Source organism: Acomys russatus, chromosome 25, assembly GCF_903995435.1.
Source record: "Acomys russatus chromosome 25, mAcoRus1.1, whole genome shotgun sequence".
Classification (NCBI taxonomy): domain Eukaryota; kingdom Metazoa; phylum Chordata; class Mammalia; order Rodentia; family Muridae; genus Acomys; species Acomys russatus.
Window position 1 is genome coordinate 16,301,410 of NC_067161.1, and position 15,586 is coordinate 16,316,995.

A 15,586-nucleotide genomic window follows, 5' to 3' on the forward strand; every position below is an offset into this window, starting at 1 on the left:
AGCGCGCGTGCACAATTACGTCACCCTTACATAACCCGCTTACGCAGGCGGTATGCTAATTGGGTATTCTCTAGAGCGCCAATGATAAGAAGACACGTCCCTTTATGCCCCTGTATTTCCTATATAAGCCTCGGGTTTTTCGGGGAAAGGGTCCTTCTCCATCAGTCTGCAGAGAGCTGTACAATAAAATGCTGTCAGAAGAATCCTGAGTTGCCGCGTCTCCTTTATCGGCGAAAGGTGCGCGCGACATAAGTCTTACATTAGCTTTGTTGAATTTGTCAAAAATGTGTGTATATGGATATTACCATAAATGGAGTTGTTTTAAAGATAATTTTAATACATATATGCATATCTATTATTTTAAAAAGTAGAATTCATATCCAGCCACCCTGATAAATAAGTTTATAATTTTTTTTCTGGGAGTTTGAGACTCCTTAGGGTTTACCATGAATTCAAGCTTATTAAAGATAAAATTTTGTTTTTTTTTTTTCTTGCCTCAGTTTCCTTTTTTAATTCTTGAGGAGAAAGTATTTAGTATTCATCATTAAACAGATGTTAGCTGTAGGGTTTTACAGATATTAGGCTGAGAAAGGAATCTTCTAGTCTTAGTTTGTTAAAAACTTTTCCGTGAATGAGCAGTGCTTTTGTCAAGTGCTTCCTCTGCATTTGTTGACGCAATATAATTTTTTCTTTTTATTATGTGTTTGCAGCAAACTATGTAGATGTTTGAGTGTTAAGCCAATCTTGCAGTCTTGGACGAATCCTTACTTAGTTAGACTGTATTGTACTTTTTAAAGTATTGATGGGCTCGGTTTGCTAATGCTTTGATAAACTTTTTATTTTTATTTTTGTATCTGTCATCATGAGAAATAATGGTAATTGCCGTCTCCATAAGCCCTTTTTTTATTTATTTATTTCAAGTTTGAGAATCAGGATATTGTTGGGCTTGGGCAAAAAAAAAAAAAAAAAAAAAAAAGCTGGAAACTTCTTTCCACCTCAGCTTTGTGGGTTTGTGTTAGATGTCACTAGAAAGTCATCTGAGGAAATTAAATTTTTCTGGGGTTTTTAATGTGAATTTTATTTCTCTTAGTGACAGACAGCTATACAAAATTTCCTGCTGTCTTTGGATCACCTTTATTTAGTACTTACTGTCTCTCAAAGACTCTGCTGTATACCCCAGTTCCTGGTGGGTGCAGTGGGCTATCTAACCAGCTGCACACCCCAGTTCCTGGTGGGTGCAGTGGGCTATCTAACCAGCTGCATACCCCAGTTCCCGGTGGGTGCAGTGGGCTATCTATCCAGCTGCATACCCCAGTTCCCGGTGGGTGCAGTGGGCTATCTAACCAGCTGCACACCCCAGTTCCCGGTGGGTGCAGTGGGCTATCTAACCAGCTGTACACCCCAATTCCCGCTGGGTGCAGTGGGCTATCTAACCAGCTGCACACCCCAGTTCCCGGTGGGTGCAGTGGGCTATCTAACCAGCTGCATACCCCAGTTCCTGGTGGGTGCAGTGGGCTATCTAACCAGCTGTACACCCCAGTTCCCGGTGGGTGCAGTGGGCTATCTAACCAGCTGCATAGCCCAGTTCCCGCTGGGTGCAGTGGGCTATCTAACCAGCTGTACACCCCAATTCCCGCTGGGTGCAGTGGGCTATCTAACCAGCTGCATACCCCAGTTCCCGGTGGGTGTAGTGGGCTATCTAACCAGCTGTACACCCCAATTCCCACTGGGTGCAGTGGGCTATCTACCCAGCTGCACACCCCAGTTCCCGGTGGGTGCAGTGGGCTATCTAACCAGTCTTCCACCCTTTGAGCCCGACAACCTTCAGGCTTCCTCCCGAGACTGTCTTGCTTTTCTTTTGTGCCCTAGCCTGCAGCCATCTGCAAGGCTTTCTGTTTGGAGGGCATGTGGAACTCCGCCTTCCTTGAAACCCCCCTCTAGTGGCTGTTCCTTCTTCCTGGGACACTTTTCCTGACTTTTGGGGTGACTGGCCCTGGCATGGCAGTTCCATTGTAGAGAGGCCATTGCTGAGTCTTATCAAACATCTGCACGTCGCCCTGCACTTTGCTGCTGTTGCCCATGCCACCACACTGCTACACGACAGTCAGACCTGGCCTGAATTCTCACTGTTATGTCTCCAGCACCCAGGAAGCTGAATGAGTTCTCAGATCCGTATTCAGCTCGCATGACCAAGTGAATGAATGCACTCTGAGTGTGACTCCTCCCTCGACACAGAGGAGAACTATACAGTGTTGAGGCGGGGGTCAGAGATGGTGTTCACAGCTCAAGGCATCACGCCTGAGATACAGGAGTTCAGCAAGATGATGTTACAGCAAAGCCCCTGTGTTTACAGCAGACACCCAGGCAACTTGATATAGTCCCTGGCTAAACACATGTACACATGCCCTGAATGAGCAGTGAAGATTCTGAAATGCTGTTTTTTGTTTGTTTGTTTGTTTTGAGATAGCTGCCCACCACCCCAATCTTCCCTTTCGTTGGTGTTATTAGGCTGCCAGTAATGGGATCTGATGGCTGTCACCTTCACCTTAAAGAGCTCTCTGTTCTGGGCACTTCCTGCAGCCTTCCATGCTCACCTTGAGCTTTAATATAAGGCTGCTAATCAGCAGAAATGCAGGGTCCCTGGGGAGAAGACTTTACCCAGGCATCCGCATGCCTGAGCTTTTGAGAAATGGCTCTTTCCTGAGCCACTACGGCAGGGTGGGAAGTGGGCACATCAGCAATGAGCTTCAAGTGAAACACTTGGTTTCACTCAGAGAGTGTTTTCCCAGGTCTCGGGTGGCTTTGGATTCTAGCACTTTTCACCGTGTTTATCTCGTGTCCCCTGCTCCCAGCTCACTCACCTCTTTGTTTATGTAGCCGTCTTTATTGATGTCATACAAATTAAACGTCCACCTTAGTTTTTCATGGACTGTCCCTCTCAGTAAAATCGACAGAGCAGTCACAAAGTCCTAAGGAGTAGAAAAGGCGGGCATAACATTAATCACCAGCCACTGTGTGGGTGGAGAGGAGCCTGACCTCCAGGTGGGACTGTGTGTTTTTACAAACTGACACCTCCCACATCTCTTGTCAGCCGGATGGAAATGGCCCATTTCAGTGAAGAGCTCCTCTCTTCCATTCTGTACACCTACACCGTTGCACTTCCTGATGCCCCTTGGGGAAGACAAGAGCTCTGTATGTGGGGACACTTCAAGGCAGTTAGTTCAGCTTCTTGTGCTGATCCTAACCCGTGGCTGCAATGGCCGCTCAGCATCCGAGAGCCTGTACATTCCAGTGGCTATGAGCATGGGCTGAGGAAGCATACTGTCTGTGTTCAAAAGCCTCCTTGGCCACTTACTCTTTCTTAAACCCTCTCGAAAAAGCTACTCAGTCTCTCTGTCTTGTTTTCTTCTTCTGTAAAATGACAATAAATGGCGATACAGCCTTGCCTTGTAGTGCTATCATAAAAGTTAAGCAGGTTAATAAATGCGCAGTGCTAGGTCCAGAAGCTACCACCTGGCAAGCAGAGCACAAGGGGGCTCTTCTGGGCGACAAGGAAACAGCTCCTCCCTGCCTTCAGGTGATGCTTGTTAAATGAATAGTTTCTTGTCTTAACTGAAGGTGTTTGATAATTAACCCTTTCCCCTGGGGTCCCAGATTAGGAGGGAGAGGCAATGTGGAACCAGGGGATACCCAGTCTGGACCCGTGTACTGTACCTCAAACTTCACGGAGCCTGTCTGGGTGGTGTCAAAGGCATTGAAGAGGTAATGGGCATATGTGCTGGCATCTGCAAAGGAGAGGGGAAGGTGGATGAGCTGGGGGCAAGGCTCCGCAGAGGGCAGAGGCAGCACTGGAAAACAGGCAGGCGTGGGGCCAGAGAGAGGAGAGGGAAGATCCACTAAGCGCCCCGCCCCCCGCCCCTGGAGTTTAGGTGAGACGTAAGTTCTAGCGAAATGACAGATAGGTTCTTGTCTCTCTCCTGACCTTGTCATCTTGGGAATGGTTCTACTGCCTGTTTCTCTGGCGGGTGATAATGCGGTGCCTGGAATGCGATGTCCTGAGCAGTGGTCCTTGCTATGGCATGGGCTCTCCATTGCAAGCAAAGACCTGAGCTTGGAGCAAAGCTGTTTCCATATAGCTGTGCCAGCCAGTGCAGCATTTCAGAGCGTCTAGTCCACACCTCCATAAAGTGGGAGGTAGCAAGACCTGACTCTTGAAACATGTGAAGGAATACATTAAACTGAATCTTCCTTGCCACACAGCAGAAAACCATCTGTATGGAAGTCATAACTGGGAGTCTGCTGCTAGCACAAAGTGAATCTATTTGTCCCTAATACAGAGAGAGGCCCTGCACTGAGTCCCATGCTAGAGAGACACTTGTGTATTGCTGGAAAGGCCCATGACAGAGAGGGCCCAAGAAGGGTGTGGGACACTTGAGTCTCTCTAATGTTAGAACTCAGAAGAGGCGTTCTGCACCTGTCCAGTTTGCACCTGTGGACAGGTGACACACAAGAAAGCCACAGGAGGAAGGACTCCCGATGTGTAGAACTAGACAGGTGGTGGGGGTCCAGGGCTCAGTAACCTGACTTTACAAATAAGTACAACTTCCCACTATCCGCAGTTTATTTTGTTTACTGATGTTTATGGTCTGTAGTAGTTACTGATGCTGTCTTAGCTGTTTAAGGAACCAAGATGGCAAAGCTTTTGCCTCATATACCTTTGTATTCCTGGCCTGCCACATATGAGCTGTGTGATCTTGAGTAAATTGCTTAAGGTCTCTGAAACTCAATTGTTCCTTTTGGGGTCACGACACTCTCTTCCTAGAGCTGTTGTGAGAGTTTCTGGCTCCGCGTTGTCAACTCGTCCCTTAGAGTGGGTCCACTTTTGTTTTTCAGAGAATTCTATATTTTGTAGTAAGGAAAAGTCTTGTCATGAGTTCTCCTTTGGCCCCGAAGATGACAGAGACAAAGGGCATGGGGGCTGAGGAAGGGGAAGGGTGCTGGTTAGCGAGGATACTGGGGGCCTATTTTCCAAGGATATACTCACCTCCATGGGGGAAAAACTGAGCGTAGATCTGCTTGAATGTCTCCTCATTGACCACACCACTGGGACATTCCTGTGTGAAGGGGAGAGAGAGTGAGTGCCACGAGTCTGGGAACCTGTACTGGCCGCGGAGCGTGAGCAGGTTCCTCAAGCCCTCTTCTGGGCAGAGACTGGGAAGTATCTGTGTACGGGGTATCTTCAGGGGGGCCTTGGGGGAAACCTTATCATGAAAAGCTAGTCTGCAAGTGAGGGGAAGTCATCACAGAATAGGCACTGTGCTGGGAGAGTCTTGGCTTTAGGGCTAGAAAGGTCTCCATTTGGATCCTGGTTAAGCCTGTTGTAATTTTTTACTTTAGCCAACACATCCTGTGATCTTGAATACACGTACCTGTGGAATGCGGCTCCCTCCCAACAATGCTAGACTTCTGGTCCCTTCTCAGCCAAATGCCCAATTGGGCAACAACCTCCCAGGGCCCTGCTCCAACTCAGCTGGCCACTATTAACATGACCTCTTCAACATTAGAAGGAAGAAAGCCCAGTGGTAGCAGCCCGGACACATGACTGGCATAGTCTGGCTATAGGACAATAAACCACCCTCCACCGGGAGGGTGCGCCTAGAGGGAGGGGACAGGGATGCTCCTGCTCTACTCCACCCAGCAATTTCAGGATATGACTGTGCTCTGAGATGTAAGCTTTAAATGCAAACTCCATATCCAGGCTGGGGTATGAGAGCTCCCAAAGCACCCAGAGCAGGCCCAGAAGGCAGGGGTGGACTCGTGTGTGTGTGTGTGTGTGTGTGTGTGTGTGTGTGTGTGTGTGTGTGGTGTGAACTTCCTTCCTTACATGTGCCTTTGCTTTCTGTGTGGCTCACAGAAAGAGAAGGTCCCAACAGCAGGAGAGGAATGTCAGTGCCACTGATCTAGCTTTCAGGACAAGCGAGCACAGTGACATTCAGGCTTATACATCAGTCTTTGTGGGTCCCATTAGCACAAATCCCTAGAGCTCAATTCCATCACTATTTGGCCACCAAAAAGAGGGCAAAGTGTAAATGTCAAGCTAAGGTTGGCATCTGGGCTAGGACAGCCTCTCTGAGGTCACACCACACTATGGCCCTTCTCTGCAGTGGGTGAGGTTCCTGTCTGCCTCATCCTCCTGTGAGCTTGCTTTCTCACCAGGTGAGGGTTCACAGTGGTAGCCTTCCCCAACCTCTGCACTCTGGGGATCCCCTTTGGGGAAACCACAGCAGGTCTCACATTTTTGAATCCCCGGTACAGGACTTGCAGTTCTCTCTTGGTGAAGTTCGTCTGGGCCTCGAGCTGCTCCAGTCCCTCAGGCCGGTGGCAAACCATGGTCATCTCTAGTTCATCCTCGATCTTGTCTGGAAGCAGAGAGTATGGCGTCAGAGCGGGGCCTCTTTGGTCTCTATGGGGACTATAGTCTGAGTTGTTAAGAGAGTGATGTTGGGACCTGGGACTTGGGGGGGGGGTTGGGCTGAGTCACACTGCAGGTGGTCCTGGGCCTTGAGCCTCACTCCCCTGGCCACTCACTCTGTTTTATAATCTGTCCTCTGTGTTACTCTAGGCGTGACAGACAGCAAAGGGGAGGGAAGAGCATCTCTCACAGAGAGGTGAGGGTAGAAGTGTTCAAAACATAACCACACACACACAAAAACTTCTCTTTTAAATGACCTTATTTGCATATTCAAATCGATGCCACTGGCACTGCTTTTTAAGCAGAGACACAGGTAACGGAACAGAATGAGTGCTTCCAAATAGTAAAGAGGAAGAAGTCAGAACTATTTTCGAGAAGGATAGAGTTTCACCACGTGGGCTAGCAAGGGAGATGCGCGGGAGACTTAGTGGGAGGTTCAAATTATGGAATGGAAAAACATGGCTTTAAAGAACCCGGATATATTTTACAGGCAGTTATTCTACAATTCCTGCTAGAAATCCTTAAGCACTAGGTGAGCAGTGTGAGCGTCTTTGTATAACTGAAGGTCTCCAGGGCGTCTGAAGGGCTCTATAAACAGTCACAGAGAATAAGGGTTCCACTTCCAGTGTGTGCGCTGAAATGGGGTCTAAGGGTAGGTGCACAGCTTGTCTGCAAACTCCCTGTGGGATGAACTACCTAACTTCCCTCAGAGCACCTCAAAGGTCACCACCCATCAGTGGTATTTCCAGGCTCAGCCTCACTCACGGGTGAGTACTTACGTTCCTTTGGGCCCTGCCAGAGTGCTGTCTGCAAATTTATTCCAGTCAAGGATCACTTAGCATCTACCCCGCTCTGCCTGGTGTTGTCATGCAGACATCAGCCAATCCATATATTGAACAAGTCCAACTTCCGCCTCGTGAAAACACAGGTGAGGTGGGCAGGCTGCTGGGAACATAGGAACCCCACTGCACGGTGACAAGTCAGAGAGGAAGCAGGCGTGGGTTTGCCTTGCAGAACAGGGTAAGCAGGTGTAATAATGGTAGGCTTTCCGTTGGGCTCTTTGTGCCAGATTTCCTCTGCTACTGCCAATTTTCTCTCTGCTACTTAAATCCCAATACGAAACAGATCCATCAAAATTTATATCCTTGTGCAGAGTCCCAACGGTAATGGATGTTAGAGAGTAAAGCTCCAATAATGTGGCAGCAAAGCCTAATTGTTATCTCTCTTATGTGCTGAGCGGCACATATCACCTAATCCTTCTGGGATTGAGGCAGATAATGATTCAACAGGAATAAGATACTCTGTTTATGTTACATTGTGGCAAGTGGCCAATTTCCTCACAATTCGTACAGAGCCTTTAATTATTGTCTAGCTTGTAGCTAATGAGTTAAGTACCAATTACCTAAATGCAGAAAGTTTCTGTGTAAATCAAAGGACCAGTGCCCACAAAGGATAGCAAGGGAACCCTAAGTGTAATGCAGAAAGCTCACATGTGTCTCATGAGATCGCAAACTCACCCTGAGACCAGCTGCTGGTTAGTCCTAGCACAAACATGCATGTGTCTTTAAAAATGCATGAAGTCTTTAAACTTCAGAAGGGGCTGTAGGTTTATAATATACCTCACATATCGCCCCTCAAAGACTCGCTGGGCAATGCCTGGGTAGCCCCAGTAAAGGAAGAAGAGTTAACAAATTACATTAAAATATAAATTAGAAAATGGAAAACTATATTTTGGAAAGAAATGATTTATTTTTGAAGGTGTCTACCTGTAAATGTTTATCAGACCCAGAAGAGTAAAGATTGTGTGTGTGTGTGTGTGTGTGTGTGTGTGTGTGTGTGTGTGTGTGTGTGTGTGTGCATGAGTGTGTGATATTGAGCTATTTCCTAATCTCCTTGTGGCTGATTCTTTATAAGCTAAGGGAACTTTTTGCAGAAGCTCAAAGGAAAATTTTCAACTCAGAACCAGGACTCACTTCCCATCCCATCCTCTTGCTAAGAGGTGCTGATTATTGAGATACCAACTGTTAAACCCACTTTATTAAGACAGAGAAGTTGCTCCCGTTAACCAATGATAGGCTTGCTCTCTGGAAGGCAGGGTCGAGTTCCATGTTAAGAGATTCTACAGGCTGTGACTGGCCTATTGATGGCCAAGCTTGTGCTTCCCAGCACTGGCCTTTCATCCATGACAGGAGCAATTTAGGTCACTGGGGTTCAAGACGTAGGGAAGTAGGCACCTATGAGCACTAGGGGCTTAAACCAGTAAGTAAAAATGTGACTTGTGTAGCAATCCAGTATATGCATAAATGCATAAAAATTTTGTCAACTATTTCGAAGGTATAACTTGATGAAGCGACACTGTCATTGACTGATGTGAGATATACTTTAGCCTTGGCAAATCTGTGCTGATGGGACCCTTGTGAGTCATGGCCTTTGACTAGAAAGCAATACTTTAACTTGCCCACAGCTTTTGCAGCTGTCTAGGCTTGACCACATCTGGGCATTCCTCTCCTTCATACCACTTTGCAGGTTCAATGGCCTGGACCACTGTAAATATATATATTTTGGAAGGGTGGTTTATTCACATCTCTCCTGAAGCCACTCAGGGATTCCTTGGATGTCTCCAGGAAGAGCCAGTAGAGGAAAGACACTGGACAAGCTCCCAGAACTCACACATGGGGAGCTTCCTTACTGTTTGGCTCTTGTGAGAGTTCAATGCCAAACGCTGCTTGCTGTCATTTTCATTATTAAAGATAATGATGAACTAATTACTAAGTCAGACTGAGTTTGGGTGATAACTAAACTTCAGGTTAATGCTGTGAGAATTTCTGTTTGATAAAAAGCAATGAGGATTATTTTCTATTTGTAAATGTTATTTAAAAAAATCATCTGTCAACTGCTTTCATGCGACTTTGTGTGTGATGGTGTGAGGGGTCCAGTGCTCTTCCTACCTGATATTTGGAAGAAAGTTATCTTAATAGAGAAGGTGATTTTTTTTCTAACAAGCGACTCACAAGGTGATGGAAACTGGGGGGAAATGTGAGCCGGAACAACACACTGTAGAGGATGACACCGTGGAGAGGCCCAGACAAAACAGTATATGATTTAGAGTAAATGGTTTTTAAAAATACTTTAGGGTTTTGAGTTAGTCAGGGTACCAGATGCATGAAAACTTTAGACCCTCCTAGGAAAAAATTGTATGTATCAAGCCTGTCATAGTGCCAGTGAGTTCTGTGTCCTTTGAACAGGGTCCATGCAAAGGTCTTCGATTGTCATTTCCCCCCAAGCTCTGGCACTAACTCTTTTTGGTCTGAGGCTTTGATGACATCAACCAACAGTGACAAAGCTGGACCTTGATTTCAGCCAGTCCAGGACTCTTTCATCAGATTCAGCTTCCATATGTCCCCACAGTGGCTTCTACCTCATTGCATCACAGATGACCAGCTGGTTTGCGACTAGCCTTGAGGTACTGATGTCTGTGAACAAGCAGTGGGGACCCACACCTGGGGTGCACCTGTCACTTAAAGTGTCTTCTCTGGCTGATAATAAAGGCCATGACCCCAAACTATGACCCTTTCCTTCCTGCCTTGGAATAAAGCTTCTTGTGTGTGTGTGTGTGTGTGTGTGTGTGTGTGTGTGTGTGTGTTGGGCAGAGAGGGGAGGGGATATCTGGGTTGTACTTTATACCCACCCATCCGCCCCTCCATTCCACTTTGAGGCTACAAAATTGTGTGATCCTTAGCTTGAATGTAGTCCAAAGAGGGGTTGTATAAGAAATACACAGAAAGAAGCTTATATTTTATATAAAATAAATGAAATATATTTAAAACCAGCTGTCAATGTTTATAAACAAGAAATTCATGACCAGGTTTATATTTCTGACTTCTCTCAGAAAACCTTGAGTCTCAAATTCTCACCAGGGCATCATTTACTAGAGCTAGGTACTCTGGGTAAGTAGATTCTGTCGTTCACCTAGGACTCTTTTTTTTTTTTTTTTTTCCTGTTTTGTTTTGTTTTTCTCTTTTTGAGACAGGCTCTTTTTGTGTATCCTGGGTGTGTGCCACCATGCCCAGCTTCTCCACCATGCCCAGCTTCTCCACCATGCCCAGCTTCTCCTCAGGTTCTTTTAATGCAACAAAGCTGCCTGCCTGGCTCGGAGGCCATTGAGTATGGCTCGTGATGAGACCTGCTTAGCCTCCCCACCACCTGCCTTTCTCCTGTCTTTGTCAAACAGACTATGATACTTTCTCACAAAGAACATGAAGTGGATGATAGGAACTAGATAACACAATAAACATGGATAAAGAAAAATTGCTTTAGAAAATGCTGATTTGATTGGACGGCTGGACTGTGTTGGGGGAGGGGAGGAGAACAGAGAAAAATCAGGTCATTTATTCTAAACAGTTAATATACTTAAGCTCCAACTCAGCTCTGAGCTTTATTTCATGGTTGTTCAATAATCATGGAAGGAAAATTATGAGTCTCTTTAGAGGAACAAAGCTTTTGTTAAACCCCATCTCTAAGTGAAACACCCCTACCTGTTTATAACATAGACTGAGTTTGGTAAGAAGGGGCACAAAATCTGGTAAACGAAAAAGCTAATTGCAGAATATACACTTGATTGAGAAGTTGTTCCTTGCCAAGTAATGTGACCAAGACAATCAAGTTAGTGTAGACTTTTTTTTTTTTTTTTACCTCTCTGATACTGGTAATACCACCAGGCGATGTCTAGGAAAAAGTAAGAAAACATTTTACCAAATCCATTCATTTCAAAAGCACAACACACTTTTATTGTCATCGGAGAGGCACTCTGAGGAAGTTCTGGTCACCACCCAGCTTGACATATGCAAGGGGCCTCGGACCAGCAGGGCGGAGCCTGGCTTTCCCATCCCTTTCCCACAGTCAGAACAGGCACGAGCATCGGGTCACTTCCCAGTGCCCACGCCACCAGCAGGGCTCACCCAGCATGCTCTGAGCCATGCAGTCATGCAGCCCAAAGAGAAATGGGATGGCACGTGGCGGAGGATGCAGATGTGGATGGCTTCTTGGAAATGCCCACAGGTTTGATTGAAGAGTGGCTTTTAAGACACCCTCCACCATGAGAAGGCCCCATTACCTCTTACTTCTTTGTGATTAAGCTATGGATCTTGTAGGGTAATTTCTTCAACAACTATCAATAAAGTATCTATTGTTATACACCAGTGAATAAATGATCCATTTACTGCTCTCATGGAGCTTGCAAACTATACAATTCGGTTCCTTTCCTCCTTTCTTAAGTGCGATAAGCAACTCAGATATAGAAGAGAAAAAGTGCAATTGATGTTAAGAATTAGCATATTATGTGTGTGACAGAGCGGGTGCAGGCTAAGTCTTTTACTGTGCCATGTATGAAATACAGGAGAAACACCAGACCTGGTAAATCCCCCATGGCACGTGAACTGGGTAAGCCTAGGTTCCCAGAGAGCTCTGCTAGATGCCTTCCTGCTGGCCTTTCGGGTCTATGTGCTGGCCACTCTTGCTTTCCCCTATGGGCTCCTACTTGAACTCACTCCTACCTTGCTTGCACCCTTGGCTAAAGATGTGTCAGACAGTCCAGCCAGCATCCTCGGTGTGTTCTAGTCCCCACAGCCCCAGACTGGAATGGCTTCTGTTCATGCTGTTCCTAAGAGTGGTAGTTCAGAGAGCTGGGTATCCACTGATACCAAACATGGCACTTGAGTGTATGTGTGCACACTCACATGTTGTGGCATACATGTGTAAGTCAGAGGACAACTTGTAGGGTCGGTTTTCTCCTACCACCAAATGTATCCCAGAGGTCAAAGTCAGGTCATCCGGTTTGGAGATAAGCAGCTTTACCCCTTGAGCCTCTCACCAGATCTAGTGGGATGTTTTAAAATTCTCTCCCTCTCTCCCTCCCTCCCTCCCTCCCTCCCTCCTGCCCTTCCTCCTTCTGTGTTATAGACATTTGTGAGCGCTGTGACCCAAGTGCTAGGATTCCAGTTCTCAGGACTGAGCAGCAAGTGAGACTAAGTGCTGAGCTGTCTCTAGCTCTGTGGGCTACATTTTTAAAAGCAGTATTAGATTAGTAGAAAAGTTCCCCTAGAAAGTATTGAAGTTTTAGGCTGGAGAGATGGCTCAGAGGTTAAGAGCACTGACTGTTCTTCCAGAGGTTCTGAGTTCAATTCCCAGGAACCACATGGTGACTCACAGCCATCTATAATGTGATCTGATGCCCTCTTTTGGCCTGCGGGTGTACATGCAGGCAGAGCACTGTGTATATAATAATACATAAATAAATATTTTTTAAAAAGTATTGAAGTTTCTCTGTTAACACCTTGCATTGTATAGTTGATTTGTTAAAGTTGAAGTACTAATGACCGATGAGCCAACATTGACACATTAGTAAAAATGGAAGTCCATTATTCATCTTAGATTTCAATCATTGTGCTTTGTGGTTCTATGGGTTTTGACAAATGCATGTCAAGGGTCTGTTGCTACAGCATCCCATAGAATAATCTTACTGCCTTGCCCATGTGCTTACAAATATGAATTGATCCTCTCTGCCCTGCCAGAAACGTGATTAGGTTCTGGAAGGAATGACAAGATTCAACAATTATCTACAATGTAGTCATGTTGGCAGGGAGGCACACAAGCAGACCAGAGGCTGCAAATCAAGTGCAGAGGGTCATGGGAAGGTGCTCTAGATAGGCCCAGGTTATAGACCTGTGAGGCATGGGAGGCTGAGGGCTGGAGAGTAACTGCTTGGTGAAAGAGGGTGAAACATTTTCAACCACCTGTTTTCATGTACAGAGTCCAGATATTTAGATTTTTCAAGAGAAGCCATGAATGAAAAATGTGTGTTACTAAAATCTTGGATGCTATCAACGAATGACATCTAAAACGTATAACATGTGCTAGAATAAACATGGCCGTGGGAAGGATGCTCTCAGTTGCTGGTCTCAGGATAAACACACTGTGGGAAGAATGCTATGAACTGCTGGTCTCATGCTCTTCATTGGAAACCCATTCCAGAGCAGCAGCGAGAGTGGCTAAGAACAGGGGCCTGAAGGGAAGAAGTGGCTTAACGCCACCTCCTAAAGGCTCAGGACCGGATGGGAGAGAAGTCAGAGAAGATTCCAAAGAGAGAGAATAATTTAGTTGAGTCTTGAAGAAAAGAGAGACAAGGGGCTAACATTTGTGAAAACACAGAAGCAAAGAGACCAAATTGGGTGGGCTATTTTGTAGCTGAGCTGAACTCCCACAGAGAACAACTGGGAAAGATAGCTTTAAAACGTCTCATCTCTTTGAAGGTGTTTGAAAGCTAAGCGGGCGGCTTGCCTCAAAGAAGCAACCCCTGTCTAGATCAAGGTTGTCTTTTATTATCTCTCAGAAGTTGAAGACTGAACCAAATGCCTTCCATGTGGGAAACATTATGTTCACCATTTAGTGGAATTTGTTGGGTGTGTAAAAGGCAGGACCTAAGGGAAAGAGATGGATACAGCAACAGATATATAGGTGCTTTGTATATTAGACCGATCAGGCACAGAAATAAAATTAACAATGGATATATGCCCAAGAAAAGAGACTCCAAAACTTGGAGAATTCCATCAGAGAACCAGAATGTATACAAAATGTTAATTAAGAATTGTAGAATGGAAAAATATGTTACCCGAGATCACCAATTCACCAGAATTATTTCAGAATAGATTAGACACAGATGAAAAGAGAATCAACAGAACAGGAAAGATAGAAGGAAAGAGAAAGAAGGGAGGGACGAAGGAAGAGAATGTAGATAAGGCATGTATGCGTGTATATGTACATAAACATATATATGATTAACACCTCCCCCAAAGAAGGAAACAAATAGTGCTGACGATGCAATATTTGAAGAGACACTAAGACTGGAACATAAGAAACCACAGATTTGAGCCTGTGTGGTGGTGCACACCTTTAATCCCAGCACTCAGGAAGCAGAGGCAGCCTGGTCTGTAACGTGAGTCCAGGATAGCCAGAACTGCACAGAGAAACTCTATCTCAAAAAACCAACTCGTTCCAAAAAAGAAAGAAAAGAATAAAAGAAGACACAGATTCAGGAAGCTCTATAAATAAACACAAGCAACATAAAAACAAAACCACATGGAAAACCCCAGAGATACACCACTAAAAACAACAGCAACAACTATGAGTAGAAAATCGTCAATGCAAGATGCTGATCATCAGATAAAAGCCAGACCTAACCCAATGCCACTTGAAGGATGCTCCATGCAAACATAAATTCAAAAATACTGGAGTGGCTGAGTTCTACCAGGTGAAGTACATGCTAAGTTAAGAAGCTTTAGGAAAGATAAAAAGGAGTTTCGGGACATTAGAAAGTTCGTCATTTAGGAGGATGTGACAACTCGAAGTTAGTATGAATTAACATTGTTTCAAGTATACTTAAAGCAAAGGCTAACTGAACTAAAAAAAAAAAAATAACACATTCACTGACATAACTGAAGAGTTAAAAATTCCTCTCTTGGAACAAGCTATTGACAGTTAGTGATGGCTAGGGAAGGAAGAGTCAATTCTTTTCAGGGGTGTGGTCAGGGCGTGGTCAGGGGTGTGGTCACAAATGTGACCATACTTCAGTACAGTGGTTCTCAACTTTTCTAAAGCTGAGACTCTTTAATACAGTTCCTCATGCTGTGGTGACCCCCAGCCATCAGACTATTTTCCTTGCTACTTCACAACTAATTTTGCTACTGTTAGAAATCATAGTGGAAATATTTTTGGAGACAGAGGTTTGCCAAAGGGGTCATGACCCACAGGTTGAGAACCAGTGCTCCAAAAGATGACCCAAATTAGATGCAGCAGGTTATTAAAAAGAAAGAGTTGTTGTTGTGCTCTCTCTCTCTCTCTCTCTCTCTCTCTCTCTCTCTCTCTCTCTCTCTCTCTCTCTCTCTCTCTCTCTCTCTCTCTCTCTGTGAGCACAAGAGAGAGAAAGGGGAATCTGGGAGAAGCTAGAGAGGACAAATCAATATTATAGAGGTGCATTGCATGCATACATAAAATTCTCAAAGAGTCAGTAAAAATATCACACACACACACACATGCACAAATATAAGCAACCCATCACGT

General features: G+C 45.3%; 1 protein-coding gene across 2 annotated transcripts in view; it reads right to left on the reverse strand.

The window, feature by feature from the left end:
- Kcnip1 (potassium voltage-gated channel interacting protein 1) overlaps nucleotides 1-15,586 on the reverse strand; it is a 219,774-nt gene that overhangs the window by 13,974 nt on the left and 190,214 nt on the right. The window contains exons 2-6 of one of the 2 annotated variants that reach the window (XM_051167752.1): nucleotides 11,165-11,197; nucleotides 6,295-6,419; nucleotides 5,045-5,114; nucleotides 3,715-3,785; nucleotides 2,862-2,969 (exon numbers count right to left, since the gene is read on the reverse strand). In XM_051167752.1, the coding sequence (XP_051023709.1) occupies nucleotides 2,862-2,969; nucleotides 3,715-3,785; nucleotides 5,045-5,114; nucleotides 6,295-6,419; nucleotides 11,165-11,197 (407 nt within the window). The remainder of the gene's footprint in view (nucleotides 1-2,861; nucleotides 2,970-3,714; nucleotides 3,786-5,044; nucleotides 5,115-6,294; nucleotides 6,420-11,164; nucleotides 11,198-15,586) is intronic. The other variant, XM_051167753.1, reaches the window with a different exon arrangement.